We start from the raw sequence: 16252 nt of genomic DNA, 5'->3' as shown, positions 1-16252 counted from the left end.
CTAACAATTCCAAAACTAATACCTTATACACACAAGTGTAAAGGGATAAAGAATATGTACATAAAGATATATGAATGAGTGATGGTACAGAACGGCATAGGCCAGATGGAGTAGATGGTATAGAGTACAGTATATACATATGAGATGAGTAATGTAGGGTATGTAAACAAAGTGGCATAGTTTAAAGTGGCTAGTGATACATGCATTACATAAAGATGCAGTAGATGATATAGAGTACAGTATATACATACAGTATACATATGAGATGAGTAATGTAGGGTATGTAAACATTATATTAAGTAGCATTGTTTAAAGTGACTAGTGATATATTTTTTACACCAATTTCCATCAATTTTCATTATTAAAGTGGCTGGAGTTGAGTCAGTGTGTTGGCAGCAGCCACTCAATGTTAGTGGTGGCTGTTTAACAGTCTGATGGCCTGGAGATAGAAGTTGTTTTTCAGTCTCTCGGTCCCTGCTTTGATGCACCTGTACTGACATCGCCTTCTGGATGATAGCGGGGTGAACAGGCAGTGGCTCGGGTGGTTGTTGTCCTTGATGATCTTTATGGCCTTCCTGTGACATCGGGTGGTGTAGGTGTCCTGGAGGGCAGGTAGTTTGCCCCCGGTGATGCGTTGTGCAGACCTCACTACCTCTGGAGAGCCTTACGGTTATGGGCGGAGCAGTTGCCGTACCAGGCGGTGATAAAGCCCGACAGGATGTTCTCGATTGTGCACATCTGTAAAAGTTTGTGAGTGCTTTTGGTGAGAAGCCGAATTTCTTCAGCCTCCTGAGGTTGAAGAGGCGCTGCTGCGCCTTCTTCACCACGCTGTCTGTGTGGTTGGACCAATTCAGTTTATCCGTGATGTGTACGCCGAGGAACTTAAAACTTACTACCCTCTCCACTACTGTCCCGTCGATGTGGATAGGGGGGTGCTCCCTCTGCTGTTTCCTGAAGTCCACAATCATCTCCTTTTGTTGTTGACGTTGAGTGTGAGGTTATTTGCCTGACACCACACTCCGAGGGCCCTCACCTCCTCCCTGTAGGCCGTCTCGTCGTTGTTGGTAATCAAGCCTACCACTGTAGTGTTGTCCGCAAACTTGATGATTGAGTTGGAGGTGTGCATGGCCACGCAGTCGTGGGTGAACAGGGAGTACAGGAGAAGGCTCAGAATGCACCCTTGTGGGGCCCCAGTGTTGAGGATCAGCGGGGTGGAGATGTTGTTACCTACCCTCACCACCTTGGGGCAGCCCGTCAGGAAGTCCAGTACCCAGTTGCACAGGGCGGGGTCGAGAGCCAGGGTCTCGAGCTTGTTGACGAGTTTGGAGGGTACTATGGTGTTAAATGCTGAGCTGTAGTCGATGAACAGCATTCTCACATAGGTATTACTCTTGTCCATAGGTATTACTCTTGGGTTAGGGCAGTGTGCAGTGTGGTTGCGATTGTGTCGTCTGTGGACCTATTTGAGCGATAAGCAAATTGGAGTGGGTCTAGGGTGTCAGGTAGGGTGGAGGTGATATGGTCCTTGACTAGTCTCTCAAAGCACTTCATGATGACGGAAGTGAGTGCTACGGGGCGGTAGTCGTTTAGCTCAGTTACCTTAGCTTTCTTGGAAACAGGGACAATGGTGGCCCTCTTGAAGCATGTTGGGACAGCAGACTGGGATAAGGATTGATTGAATATGTCCGTAAACACATGCTCTGAGGACGCGGCTGTTGGATGCCGTCTGGGCCTGCAGCCTTGCGAGGGTTAACACGTTTAAATGTTTTACTCACGTCGGCTGCAGTGAAGGAGAGTGTTGGTAGCGGGCCGTGTCAGTGGCACTGTATTGTCCTCAAAGCGGGCAAAAAAGTTATTTAGTCTGTCTGGGAGCAAGACATCCTGGTCCGTGACGGGGCTGGTTTTCTTTTTGCAATCCGTGATTGACTGTAGACCCTGCCACATACCTCTTGTGTCTGAGCCGTTGAATTGCGACTCTACTTTGTCTCTATACTGACGCTTAGCTTGTTTGATTGCCTTACGGAGGGAATAGCTACACTGTTTGTATTCGGTAATGTTTCAGGTCACCTTGCCCTGGTTAAAAGCAGTAGTTTCAGTTTCACGCGAATGCTGCCATCAATCCACGGTTTCTGGTTGTGGAATGTTTTAATCGTTGCTATGGGTACGACATCGTCAATGCACTTTCTAATGTACTCGCTCACCGAATCAGCGTATTCGTCAATGTTGTTGTTGGAAGCAATGCGGAACATATCCCAGTCCACGTGATCGACGCAGTCTTGAAGCTTGGAATCAGATTGGTCGGACCAGCGTTGAACAGACCTGAGCTTCTTGTTTTAGTTTCTGTCTGTAGTCTGGAAGCAACAAAATGGAGTCGTGGTCAGCTTTTCCGAAAGGAGGGCGGGGGAGGGCTTTATATGCATTGCGGAAGTTAGAATAACAATAATCTAGGGTTTTACCAGCCCTGGTTGCGCAATCGATATGCTAATACAATTTAGGGAGTCTTGTTTTCAGATTAGCCTTGTTAAAATCTCCAGCTACAATGAATGCAGCCTCAGGATATGTGGTTTCCAGTTTGCATAGAGTCAAATAAAGTTTGTTCAGGGCCATCGATGTGTCTGCTTGGGGGGGAATATATACGGCTGTTATTATAATCAAAGAGAATTCCCTTGGTAGATAATGCTGTCGACATTTGATTGTGAGGAATTCTAAGTCAGGTGAACAGATCACACCACGTCTCGTTAATCATAAGGCATTTCGCTACACTCGCATTAACATCTGCTAACCATGTGTATGTGACAAATAAAATTTGATTTGATTTGATTTTTCCTTGCCATATGTGGTTGCTGAGTTCCCATAGAATCTGGGGAAGAGATGCTCCTGTACAAAGTTGTAGGGATTTGTTGAGGTGTGCACAGGAACCTTCTTTGCTGAGCTAGCAGTGATTCAAAGTTTACGTGCATCATACTACGCATGGAAGGAACTCTGTCCTTTAGTGACCTCCTCCAAGCTGGCACGTTTACACTCCTTCAGCTTAGCAAAAATGTAATAAAATGACAAGCATTTCTGACACTGCATGTTGATTCCATGTACACTATTAGGCTGCTGTAGCTGTGTGGCTGCTGCTGGAACTTGATGACTGGTTTAGCTTTGATGCACTCATGCAGAAGGCTCCCCACTGGAACATTGGCCCCTTCCAAACTAAGTGCGTTGTGGGAGTGGTACACAGGAGTTGGAGGTAGAGATGGAGAAGCGGCTGGGGTGCTGTCAGAGAACTCATCGTTTGGTTTGTGAACTTTAAAACAGATCCCGCTCAACCTTTTTGGAGGGAAATTCTGCTGCGTCCCCAAGTTCCACTGACATTGCTGTACAGGACACCCCTGTCAACCATCTATATCCAGCATTCTGCACCTATTGTTATAATAGTCAATTACAGTATGTAACACTCGTTTACATGGTGTTCACAGATGACAAGTTTACACAGTTCCCTTTTAACTAGTAAGTTTAGGTTATGTTGTCCTCCCGGGTGGCGCAGTGGTCTAAGGTACTGCATCGCAGTGCTAGCTGTGCCACCAGAGATTCTGGATTTGAGTCCAGGCTCTGTCGCAGCCGGCCGCGACCGGGAGGCCCATGTGGTGGTGCACAATTGGCCCGTCTGCGTTAGGGAGGGTTTGTCTGGCAGGGATATCCTTGTCTCATCGTGCACTAGCGACTCCTGTAGTGTGCAGTGCATGGTTGCCAAGTTTACAGTGTTTCCTCTGACACATTGGTGCGGCTGGCTTCCAGGTTGGATGGGCATTGTGTCAAGAAGCAGTGCGGCTTTGTTGGGTTGTGTTACGGAGGACGCATGGCTCTTGACCTTTGTCTCTCCCGAGTCTGTATTGGAGTTGCAGCGGTGAGACAAGACTGTAACTACTACCAATTGGATACCATGAAATAGGGGGTAAAAAATAAATAAAACTCACCTTGATTCTTTACCTCATTGACTGCAAGTCTTCGACCTGCCCTGCAACAGAATAATCCAGGCAGAATTATGATGTGTTTGCTCTGACTGGGCTGGACATCTGCTTTGAGGTACACCAGATTGTCATCCTCAACTTTGCCGCTGTGGGTGGGGGTTTATTTGATATTGATATTTCTCTGTGCTTTTGTAGCTCCTCATCTCTTTCCCATCCACACTGATTGACAATAATAAATCATTAAAGATGTCTTCGTTGGTGATATGTGGCCATTTTTTCATATCGTCCTACCACTTTTGAATAATCTGAGGATTTGGCATAGACTTGCCATTTGACTTTAAAAGGACATGTTGGATGTGTTCAACCATGAACCTGGAGAAGATGAGGATGTCATCCAGGTACACAATCACAAACTAGTGAAGGAAGTCGCGCAGCACATCATTAACCAGGGCCTGGAAAATGGCCGGAGCATTTGTAAATCCAAACGGCATGACACGGTACTCATAATGTCCATTTGGGGTGTTGACCGCTGTCTTCCACTCATCTCCCTGTTTGATGCGCACCACATTGAATGCGTTCCGTAAATCACTTTTCTTTTTAAACATAGCTCCCTAGAGTCTCTCAAAGGCTGACGACATAAGAGGAAGAAGGTAATGGTTCTTGATGATAATGTTATTTATACCCCGGTAATTGATACAGGGACGGAATCCCCCATTCCGCTTTCCAACAAAGAAACCCGCTCCTGCAGGTGAAGTGGACGGCCAAATAAAACCGGCCGCCAGGGCCTCCTTAATTATCTGTTCATGGCTGCAGTCTCTGGACCTGAGAGAGAATACAGCCCTCCTCTTGGAGGAGTGGTGCCGTGCAGGAGGTCGATGGCACAATCGTAGGACCTGTGAGGAGGCAGTTCGCTGGACCTTCATTTACTGAAGACCTGACCCAGATCCCAGTAATCCCGAGATACGCGGGAAAGATCAGGCTTGTCATCCCTAGCTGGGGGAAATGGAGAATCAGAAGCCTCCAGACGAGCAGGGCTGGAAAGATGTAGAGAAAGTTACTGGCAGGTGGACTAGCATGAAGGATTCCATCTCAGAACACTTCTCAAGGGCCAGTCAATTTGAGGATTATGGATAGAAAGCCACAGATGTCCAAGAACCAGGGGAGTCCAACAAATGTAAATGGATAAATTCCACATGATAATCCAGAACTCGTATCTGAATAGGCATGAGTTGCTTCACCTTCCCAGACTCTTGGGGTTGACCTTCCAGCTTAGTGAGAGGCAGCCCCTGTTGGCGAGCTAATGTGTGATCCAGAAACAGGTGGCCCCAAAGTCTATGAAAGTAGGAATGTCCAACTGCCCATTGTCTCACCGCAGGTTGGCCCATTGTCCGCAGGTTGGCCGGAAGCAAGGTGCGTACCGTGTCGGCAGCTGAAGATTGTATTTTTTATTTTTTTGAATTTTACACCTTTTTCTCCCCAATTTCGTGGTATCCAATTGTTGTAGTAGCTACTATCTTGTCTCATTGCTACAACTCCCGTACGGGCTCGGGAGAGACGAAGGTTGAAAGTCATGCGTCCTCCGATACACAAACCAAGCCGGTTACGACAGAGCCTGGGCGCGAACCCAGGGACTCTGATGGCACAGCTGGCGCTGCAGTACAGTGCCCTTAACCACTGCGACACCCGGGAGGCCCCCTGAAGATTGTATTTGACTGGCCAGTATTCTCCCGTCTAATGACGAGTCATCCCGTTTCCCATCAGCTTGGGACAGGAGGTATGGAAATGTCCAGACTGACCACAGTAAAGACAACGTTGCTTGTTAATCCTGCACCGTCTCTCCAGAGCAGAAACCTGGTGTGTCCCAATTGCATTGGCTCTTCTGAAAGATATAAAGGAGAACCAGAGCCGAATTGACAACTCTGACGGGGTACAGGACAAGCAGACGCAACATTAGGCAGTGGAACAAACAAAGAATCGACTCCCTCGGCGGAACCCGAAACACTGGAAACAACTCTGAACTCCTCCGTCCTCTCACGACGACGTTCCCGAAGTCGGTTGTCAATCCGGATGGCCAGAATGATAAGCTCATCCAGAGAAGTCGGTTCATCCTTGAGAACCTCGCTGAGTCCGTTCAGAAAGGCTGAGTGAAGTGCCTCTGTATCCAACCACTTTCAACGGCAAGCGTCCGAAAGTCAATGGTGTAATCTGCTACCCTCCGGCTGCCGTGTCAAAGCACAATGAGTCTTTGAGCAGCGTTCCTACCACTGATGGGGTGATCAAAAACCCTCTTCAACTCCTGGGTGAAGCTTTGACAATTAAAACAAATGTCTGATTGCTTCTCTCATATGGCCGTAGCCCAGGCTAGAGCCCGTCCTGAGAGCAAGGAGATGACGTATGCCAGTCTGAAACGCTCAGTGGGAAACGTTGTTGCCTGCAGCTCGAAGGCCAGTGAGCATTGGAGCAGTAACCCACGACACCTCCCAGGATGCCCCTCATAGCGCTCCTGTGCCGGGAGATGAGGCTCCCAAAGGGATGACGACTCTGAGCTGGTAGGGAGTGGAGGATTAGGAACAGCCACTGGTGCAGCAGCCATTGCTACCGACTGTCCAGTCTGCAGAGCGGACACAAGAGTTCTTAAATCGTCCGACAATGTCTGCAGTCGCGCCTCATGGCGATCAATTTACTTTGTTTTTATTTCATCTTTATTTAACTAGGCATGTACATGCACATCCAATCACAGTTCCATGGTGGTTGAGAGCCGACCATAAATGGTGGAATTCGGAGTGTTCCTCGGACGAATTGAAAAATCTCTGCTGGGTCCATTGTAGACTTAGGACTACTGTACCAATAATGTAAGGATAAATCCTGAACTTTTACTTAGTCTTAACAGAAACAAGGCAACCGCACAAGAGCACACTAATAAAACATGAGACCTAAGCAAATATACAGACCAACTGAGGAACCTAAATAACAAGGCAACCAGGTGAACAGAGAAGGTAATTAAACACAGGAGAATCCAATGAGTAATTATCAGGGTAACCTGAAATCTAGAAAACAGGGTAAGGGTGCCCTCCAACGGTAACCTAAGGAAACAACAATCAAATAACACAGACACTGTGACACTTCTGGCTTGTACCATTAGTTTTGTCTAATTCTTCTGCATCCGTTGGTACCATTAGTCTGTGTGTTTAATGGGGGCTGAGCTAGAAAGGTCTCTGTGTCTTTGTTCAAAAATGTCTGTAGAGTCTAAATGGTTTGAGCTGCAAACAATTAAAAGCGATCTATGAAAAGCTGGGACTCTCATGTGACATGAGCCACAGGTGACATGACGTTCACAAGCTACACAATAGTCGTTAGAAGGTAAGGGTGGGGTTCTTCATAGAAGATCATAGGAAATCCCAGGACGAAGTGTCTATAAAACTGTAATAAGCTCACATAGTTGCTGTCACAAACTCCACACAGTTGTCACTGACTAGTTTGATATTTATTTCCCACTGAGCAAACCATTTCTGTACTTACAGCATTCATATAAATTCCTTTTTATCAGGTTTTTATAATAAAAACATATAAACATGCAGATAAATGAAAGTCAGATGGGTCTCGGGACTGATAAGGTTGAAGAAAACAAATCATGGATTTCAGTTCTTCTATCAAGTTATACAATCCTGAACTTCCCTTTAATCTCTTAAAGGTCACTCAACATACCTTATACCCTGACCTAATCCTCTTCCTTATCATCTACATCTTCACCTCGTGGCCAACATCGGCCTCATAGTACTGATCTCCATGGACATTATCCCATGTACATCCTTTTCTGAAACTTGTCTCTTAATTAGATAGTTGGGGCTACAGCGATAATACCTTGTCTATTAGGGGACATTTCGACAGCAGCTCCCGAGCGATATATCACTTACATGGAGTGTGTCATTCAGGCTTTCTGTGCTCATGTTTATGCGCCTCCTTATTCAAACTCTCCTGCGAGACCGTGTTTATAAATAACATATATGTCTTAACATTTACCGTTATGCTGTTTGTCTCGTCCATAGGCAGCATCAGTCTCGCCTATCTGAAGATTTCCATTGTTTGTCTGAGTAGTAGAACAGCTCTTTAAACAGCAAGGCCCTGACAACCTGTAGCACACACTTACTGGTCTACCATATTGTGCTGGGATGTGGGTTTACCATTATAATCCTCCATCGCTTCCTAGCCTATGCAGACCTGTGCAAACTGAATAGTGTGGTTTACAGACTAAGGTTTACAGACTAAAGAGATTAAACAGGATATTTAGGGTGTTCACAGAGCCAAGGTAGCTGCAGGATTCTGTGTTAAATCTGATGGGAAAATAAATAATATATAATATAATGAGAACTGCAGTGTATGTGTGTGGCGTTCATAAAACAAGGGAGTTTCTTCTCAACCACCACCTGAGGGACCTGTAAGGGTTCTGTTGAATTGGACGCTAACATAAGTTGAGAGCCATTATTTAATTGATGGTATGCATATTCAAAGCATGTTCTAACAATTTAAACATACAGCTGCCCCGGATTCGGTTAGTACTGATGGAAAAAAATCATAATGCATAATGCAAATCTACTCTAAAATACATAACTAGGAAGAACACTGCTACTATGTTTTCAAACTGACATTTATTTTAGGTGGTGCAAAGTTTTGGGTGGTGTTCCATGAATCATTTCTTGATTTAATTTCCAAATGCAAACCATCATAGAATATTTTATTGTGCAAAGTTTTATTTTAATTTGTGACGCTTACAGAAAAGGCAGAGGCACAAAACCAAAATCTGTTGGTACACTTTATTTGACAGGGTGCTATTTCTCTGATATTTAGGAATAATATTGCGAGATTGTAATTACACTATAATCACCTAACAATTACTGCTGTTTCTTTGGTATTGATTAAAAACAAGTATAATCACATACTATTTAGTACTGTATCTGGTAGTTTGTACAATGCAATTGAACAGGACTTTACAGTTGTTATTTCGTTTTTATCAATAAACTTAAAACTATTAAATCAGATGTATACAGTTGTGCAACCTACACAATAAACCAAATGGTAAACACAAATATTGTTCGGTTTTGTTTATAAGTGCATGATAATGAAACATTTAGCTGTTCTGCTTTCCAAACAACAAACAATAATTGGAAACAGTGACTTTGCATTATTTTGTAATCTCTGAAAATTATCACACTTTTTAGCCCAAAGGAGATTGTATTGAATGTTTTGCTGTCAGGACAGTGTGTTGAGTGTTTTGCGGCTCTGCGGTGAGACGTCTCTGTGTCGGCAGAAGGCCCTCTTGATGGCCGCTCTCAGCTCCTTGTTCCTGAGGCTGTAGATCATCGGGTTCAGGAAAGGAGTCAGAGCCGAGTACAGCACCGACACGATGATACGCACCTACAACAATAACACAACATGAATACAACATTAAGACAACCGCAATGCAACAATGATTCCCACAACCACAATATAATAAAAAACAATGATACGCACTTACAACATCAACACAATGTTATCTAACCTTATCACAACGTTATTAACAGTATGACCTTGATCATATTCAACCATAAACATATACATAGCCATAATAGGGATGGTTGGATTCCATTTAAATTCCAATCAATTCAGGAAGTACTCTGAAATTCCAATTATCCTCAACACTTTTCAATTAGGAAAATGGAATTACAATTGGAATTTCGTATACTTTCTTAATTGACTGGAATTTAAATGAAATTGACCCCAACCCTGTTATTGGGATTTTCACAGCACTGACAACATACTACAAATGTACAGTGACTGAAGAGCATCAGTATGTTACACTAAAATAATACAACAGTGTCATCTCCTGGTGAGAATGCCTTTTGCGTACCATTAGACATCAACAGTGAATGACAAATCAGAGAGGACATGGGTAACCAGAGTAATGCCACAAATATCAGTCAAACTCTTCAACTGGTGAATGTAAGATCACAGTGTTGACTGAAGGTTGTCTGATGGAGGAGTTAAACAGTCCTTAAAACAGGGAAAGGAGGAGGGGGAGAAAGAGGATGAAGAGGAGGGTCACCTCTGGAGAGAAGTTTCCCACACGGTAGGAGATATAGACAAATGAGGCAGAGCTGTAAGAAATGGACACAACCGTCAGGTGGGCGGCACAGGTGCTAAACGCCTTCAGTCGCTCTGTGGCGCCCATTTTAGCTATCTTCACACCGATGAGGATGTAGGAAGTGAGGATGAGCACACCCGTGGTGAGCAGCGCTACGAGAGCAGAAGACAGTGACACGATGTTGTCCACCTGAGTGTCCCCACACACCAGCAGCCTCACTGAGGACGGGTCACACCAGCAGTGGCGCACCACGTTGGGTCCACAGTATGAACGCTGCATTGCCATGCTAGTGGTTGGGAAGGTGCAAATGGCACCGAAGGTCCAAGCCCCAATGATGAGTAGCAGGCAGACGGGGCGGGTCATCACAGCGGCATAGCGGAGAGGATTACAGATGGCCACATAGCGGTCGTAGGCCATAGCGGTCAGCAGGGCGCGGCCAGTAACAGACATGTGGATGAAACAGTACATCTGGAGGAAGCAGCCGGGGACGGACACAGTCTTGACCTCAGTCAGGAAGCCTGACAACATGTTGGGGATGGTGACCGTTGTGTAAATCATGTCCACGATGGACAGGTTGTGGAGGAAGAAGTACATGGGGGAGCCCAGCTTCGGGTCGGTCCGGACCTTTAGGACGAGATAAAGAAAGCGGTTAGACAGTGATGTCATAGATAGGCCCAGCGGAGAGTTTTTCCTGACAACATGACTCGACCAGGGGAAACTCTGAGCCCAAGCCATAATTCTCAAGAGTTCTAAACTCCTGACTCCTGAGGAGTATAGTGTAGTCTACAGGCCCTTAGAGCAAATTCTAAGTGAGAGGACCTGAACAAAACCCTTTCATTACTTACACTAACTACAACTCATGGTCTCTTATAACATCATCTCTATCTAATGTTATTGTGATCTCGTTCTAGCTGTGCGTGTACAATGTACAGTACCAGGTAGATGATCATGATGTTTCCACCTAGGATGACGGTGTAGGCCAGCAGGAAGATGATAAACAGGACCATCTTCTTCTCCCCCAGACTAGCCAGGCCCTGGATGATGAAGAAGGTGACAGGGCTGGACTGGGTGCTGTTCATACCTCTGGGCCAGTGGGCTTGATAGGATCTCAGACAAACCTGGTGCAGACAGAGAGATACATTGATACCTTGTAGACTACAGATAGAAGAAGCTCATTCTTAACAAACATGGCTTAGTACAGTTATCTTCTTGTTACGAAAGTATCTACAATAATATATGGTGTAACTATAATTTCTATGAAAAGTGTTGCCTGTAGAAGCAAAAAATATAACTCTTATTATTTCAGATTCTCAACCTTGGTGGTGTCAGAGTGGGGAAATCTATGATATATTCGATGTGATATAACGCAAACATGTATACTAATTCATAGGAAGTGGTTCTCAATTATGTTCAGTTACAGGCCCAATGCAGTCAAAATTCTGTTTTCCGGTGTTTTGTATCATATTGTACAACAGCTGATAAAATGCAGACTGTAAACGTGTGAAGAAATTTGATGAGTATTATTTCCTGATAGTTGCTAGTTGAAAATACAATCTACACAGGACCTTCTAATCGGGAGGTTTTGCATGGGTGGAGTTTTGTATGGATCGAGGCAGTATAATGTCTCGATCCATACAACTGGGAACTTGGAACTCCAACTTCCATCTTCAGTGTGTTCATGACAACTGCGAACTCAGGAAAAATTAGCTCAGACTGGGAATCATTGTCTTGAAGAGTTATTGTTTTGAAGAGTTAAACTGTCATTTTTCAAGCCCTCCGACTTTGCCACCTGGAGGTCACTGACATCATGATTTGACTTTGTTTTTTTCCAAGTTCTCAGTTGTCCAGAAAGTAACATTATTAATGGTCAGCTTTAATATTGCAGGTAGATTGTAACATCCATCAATGTAATTGTCTGCATAATGTATAATCCCACACATTTATTTTTTGTAAATAGTAAATATATATATACACATGCATAGCCACATATGCACAAATATACATACATATAGTAACATTTGTTATAGACCAATAACAAACAGTTCCAAACCTTTTTGGCAAGAACAGATTACCGTTCAGATGACATATTCATCCCCCTCCCCACTCAGACCACTCCCAGACAGTCCTAGAAAAATTATTGCTTGAGAAATGTTTTTTTGCTGAAAATATATTTTTGGTTCTTTTTGACAATTTGTATGGAAAAATATTACAGTAAGGTACTTATTTGTTAGCCAGAAATGATTTGATATTGAAATAAAAATCCCTGCATTCGGCCTTTAACAAATCCAGCCAAAAGATTGAACGCTGATTTCAAAACGTGTTAGTGAATGCAAATATTGTGCACAAATCTGTTGAAATCTGATTACTATAACATAAAAGTTTGTAAACAAAACACACATTTACACTTAACGCTCATTTCTAAATAATATCTCTGAGTTATCTATACAAATTCACAGTGTTTCCTACGGAAGTATTTTCAGACAAATCCACAAATCCTACTGTTAAAAAACAAAATCTGTATGATAGTTTTGCAGTATTGGATTGTTAACCTCTTACCTGAATGAGTGCATATCACACTCAGTGATCTGGAAGCTGAGCAGCTTCTTAAATACAATTATTTTACCAGCATCCCATAGTCCCTGTTTTTCCACAGGATGATGTGAGAGGCCGAAGGGACTTGTTATTTATCTCATTTGTACATCTACACTACATTCATTAATTTCCCTGGAATAATTAATCAAGTGTCAAATGTTTACACTAAACTCTAGGTAAATTGCATCATTACAGAATATTAATCATAAAAAGTAATTTAGCTACTGTATTTAACTCTAATTGGTGGTGTTTGTGTGTATACTTCTCTTGTGAGTAATTAGGTATGGCCTCATTAGCTGCAAACAGATGTTAAATTGGGATTTTGTTACTGGTGGAACTGTAAAATCATGTTTAACAACTTTTACGGTGCACTGTCTTCTATTCCTACGGTGGATGAACAAAGGCCTCATTTGTTCTCTTGTCAAAAGTTAGGAATAAGGGCTCATTTGAGACCTTCAGATTAAACAGGTTTTACTCTCCCACAACCTTGTACAATATCAACATTAGAATACCCTGCTGTAAGGTCCTCTTCCTTTATGTTCTCTGGTTTATCAGAGTTCTTAAATATACAGTGCCTTTAGAAGGTATTCACCACCTTGGCATTTTTCCCAGTTTGTTGCCTTACAACCTGGAATTAAAACAGATTTTGGGGGGGGTTGTATCATTTGATTCACACAACATGCCTACCACTTTGGAGATGCAAATTATTTTTTATTGTGAAACAAACAAGAAATAAGAGAAAACAACTGAAAACTTGAGCGTGCATAATTATTCACCCCCCGTAAAGTCAATACTTTGTAGAGCCACGTTTTGCAGCAATTACAGCTGCAAGTCTCTTGGGATATGCCTCTATAAGCTTGGCACATCTAACCACTGTGATTTTTGCACATTCTTCAAGGCAAAACTGCTCCAGCTCCATCAAGTTGGATGGGTTCCTGCTGGTGTACAGCAATCTTTAAGTAATACCACAGATTCTCAATTGGATTGAGGTCTGGGCTTTGATTAGGCCATTCCAAGACATTTAAATGTTTCCCTTAAACCCCTTGAGTGTTGCTTTAGCGGTATGATTAATGTCCTTGTCCTGCTGGAAGGTGAACCTCCGTCCCAGTCTCAAATCTCTGGAAGACAAACAGGTTTCCCTCAAGAATTTCCCTGTATTTAGCACCATCCATCATTCCTTCAATTCTGACCAGTTTCCCAGTCCCTGTTGATGAAAAACATCCCCACAGCATGATGCTGCCACCACCATACTTCACTGTGGAGATGTTGTTCTCGGGCTGATGAGAGGTGTTGGGTTTGTGCCAGACATAGCATTTTCCTTGTTAGACAAAAAGCTCAATTTTAGTCTCATCTGACCAGAGTACCTTCTTCACTACGTTTGGAGAGTCTCCCACATGCCTTTTGGCAAACAAACATGTTTGCTTGTTTTTTTATTTAAATAATGGCTTTTTTTCCGGCCACTCTTCCATAAAACCCAGCTCTGTGGAATGTACGGCTTAAAGTGGTCCTATGGACAGATACTCCAATCTCCGCTGTGGAGCTTTGCAGGTCCTTCATGGTTATCTTTGGTCTCTTTGTTGCCTCTCTGATTAATGCCCTCCTTGCCTGGTCCGTGAGTTTTGGTGGGCGGTCCTCTCATGGCAGGTTTGTTGTGGTGCCATGTTCTTTCCATTTTTTAATAATGGATTTAATGGTGCTCCGTGGGATGTTTTTTAGAACCCAACCCTGATCTGTACTTCGCCACAACTTTGTCCCTGGCCTGTTCGGAGAGCTCCTTGGTCTTCATGGTGCCACTTGTTTGGTGGTTCCCCTTGCTTAGTGGTGTTGCAGACTCTGGGGCCTTTCAGAACAGGTGTATATATACTGAGATCATGTGATAGATCATGTGACACTTAGATTGCACACAGGTGGACTTTATTTAATGAATTATGTGACATCTGAAGGTAATTGGTTGCACCAGATCTGATTTAGGGGCTTCATAACGAAGGGGGTGAATATGTGCACACACCACATTTCCGTTTTTGTATTTTTTGAAGATTTTCAAGCAAGTCATTTTTCTAATTTCACTTCACCAATTTGGACTATTTTGTGTATGTCCATTAAATGGAATAAAAGTAAAAATCCATTTAAATTACAGGTTGAATTCCAACAACAGAAAAAACGCCAAGGGGGTGAATACTTTTGCAAGGCACTGTATTCCACTGAAGACAAGTGTTAGATTCTCATGTATTGGTCACCTATGAATTTAAGGACACAGATGTAGCCACAGAGAGTACATTTGTGAGCAGGATTATTTTCAGAATGAGGGGTGCAGTAGTTCTGCTGGTTTTGCTGTTCTGTCTGTTTGGGACATGTGCTCAGTGAGAATAATCGCAGACCTCCACATGTCTGGTTCATCCTTGGAGCAATTTCCAAATGCCTGAAGGTACCACATTAATCTGTACAAACAACAGTACGCAAGTATAAAGACCATGGGAACACGCAGCCGTCATACCACTCAGGAAGAAATTCTGTCTCCTAGAGATGAACGTACTTTGGTGCGAAAAGTGCAAATGAATCCTAGAACAACAGCAAAGGACCTTGTGAAGATGCTGGAGAGGACAGGTACAAAAATAAACTAGTCCTATATTGATATAACCTGAACGGCCGCTCAGCAACAAAGGGGCCACTGCTCCAAAAACGCCATAAAAAGCCAGACTACGGTTTGCAACAGCACATGGGGACAAAGATCGTACTTTCTGGAGTAATGTACTCTGGTCTGATGAAACAAAAATAGAACTGTTTGGCCATAATGACCATCGTTTTGTTTGGAGGAAAAAGGGTGACACTTGCAAGCTGAAGGACATCATCCCAACCGTGAAGCACGGGGGTGGCAGCATCATGTTGTGGGGGTGCTTTGCTGCAGGAGGGACTGGTGCACTTCACAAAATAGATGGCTTCATGAGGCAGGAAAATTATGTGGATATATAGAAACAACATCTCAAGACATCAGTCAGGAAGGTAAAGCTTGGCCGCAAGTGGGTCTTCCAAATGGACAATGACCCCAAGCATACTTCCAAAGTTGTGGTAAATGGCTTGAGGACAACAAATTTGCTTACCGCCCCAATAGGTCCACAGATGACGCAATTGCAATCCCACTGCACACTGCCCTAACCCATCTGGACAAGAGGAATACCTATGTGAGAATGCTGTTCATCGACTACAGCTCAGCAATTAACACCATAGTACCCTCCAAACTCGTCATCATGACCCTGGGTCTCGACCCTGTCCTGTGCAACTGGGTCCTGGACTTCCTGACGGGCTGCCCCAGGTGGTGAGGGTAGGTAACAACATCTCCACCCCGCTGATCCTCAACACTGAGGCCCCACAAGGGTGCGTTCTCAGCCCACTCCTGTTTTCCCTGTTCACCCACAACTGCGTGGTCATGCACGCCTCCAACTCAATCATCAAGTTTGCAGACGACACTACAGTGGTAGGCTTGATTACCAACAACGACGAGACGGCCTACAGGGAGGAGGTGAGGGCCCTCGGAGTGTGGTGTCAGAAAATAACCACACACTCAACGTCAACAAAACAAAGAAGATGA

At 43.9% G+C, this 16252-nt stretch overlaps 1 protein-coding gene across 1 annotated transcript; it reads right to left on the bottom strand.

Moving 5' to 3' along the window:
* Positions 1–9203: 9203 nt before the first annotated feature.
* Positions 9204–11153, bottom strand: LOC139419509 (olfactory receptor 5J3-like). Its single transcript, XM_071169468.1, has 3 exons — positions 11010–11153; positions 10036–10698; positions 9204–9368 (listed from the first exon to the last, which is right to left on the bottom strand). Exons 1-3 carry the CDS (start codon positions 11151–11153, stop codon positions 9204–9206), a joined length of 972 nt encoding a protein of 323 aa, XP_071025569.1.
* Between the last annotated feature and the right edge of the window lie 5099 nt (positions 11154–16252).

This window comes from Oncorhynchus clarkii, chromosome 10, assembly GCF_045791955.1.
Source record: "Oncorhynchus clarkii lewisi isolate Uvic-CL-2024 chromosome 10, UVic_Ocla_1.0, whole genome shotgun sequence".
NCBI classification, from domain to species: domain Eukaryota; kingdom Metazoa; phylum Chordata; class Actinopteri; order Salmoniformes; family Salmonidae; genus Oncorhynchus; species Oncorhynchus clarkii.
The sequence above is the reverse complement of the archived record's forward strand: the minus strand, read 5'-3'. Positions and strand labels throughout refer to the sequence as shown.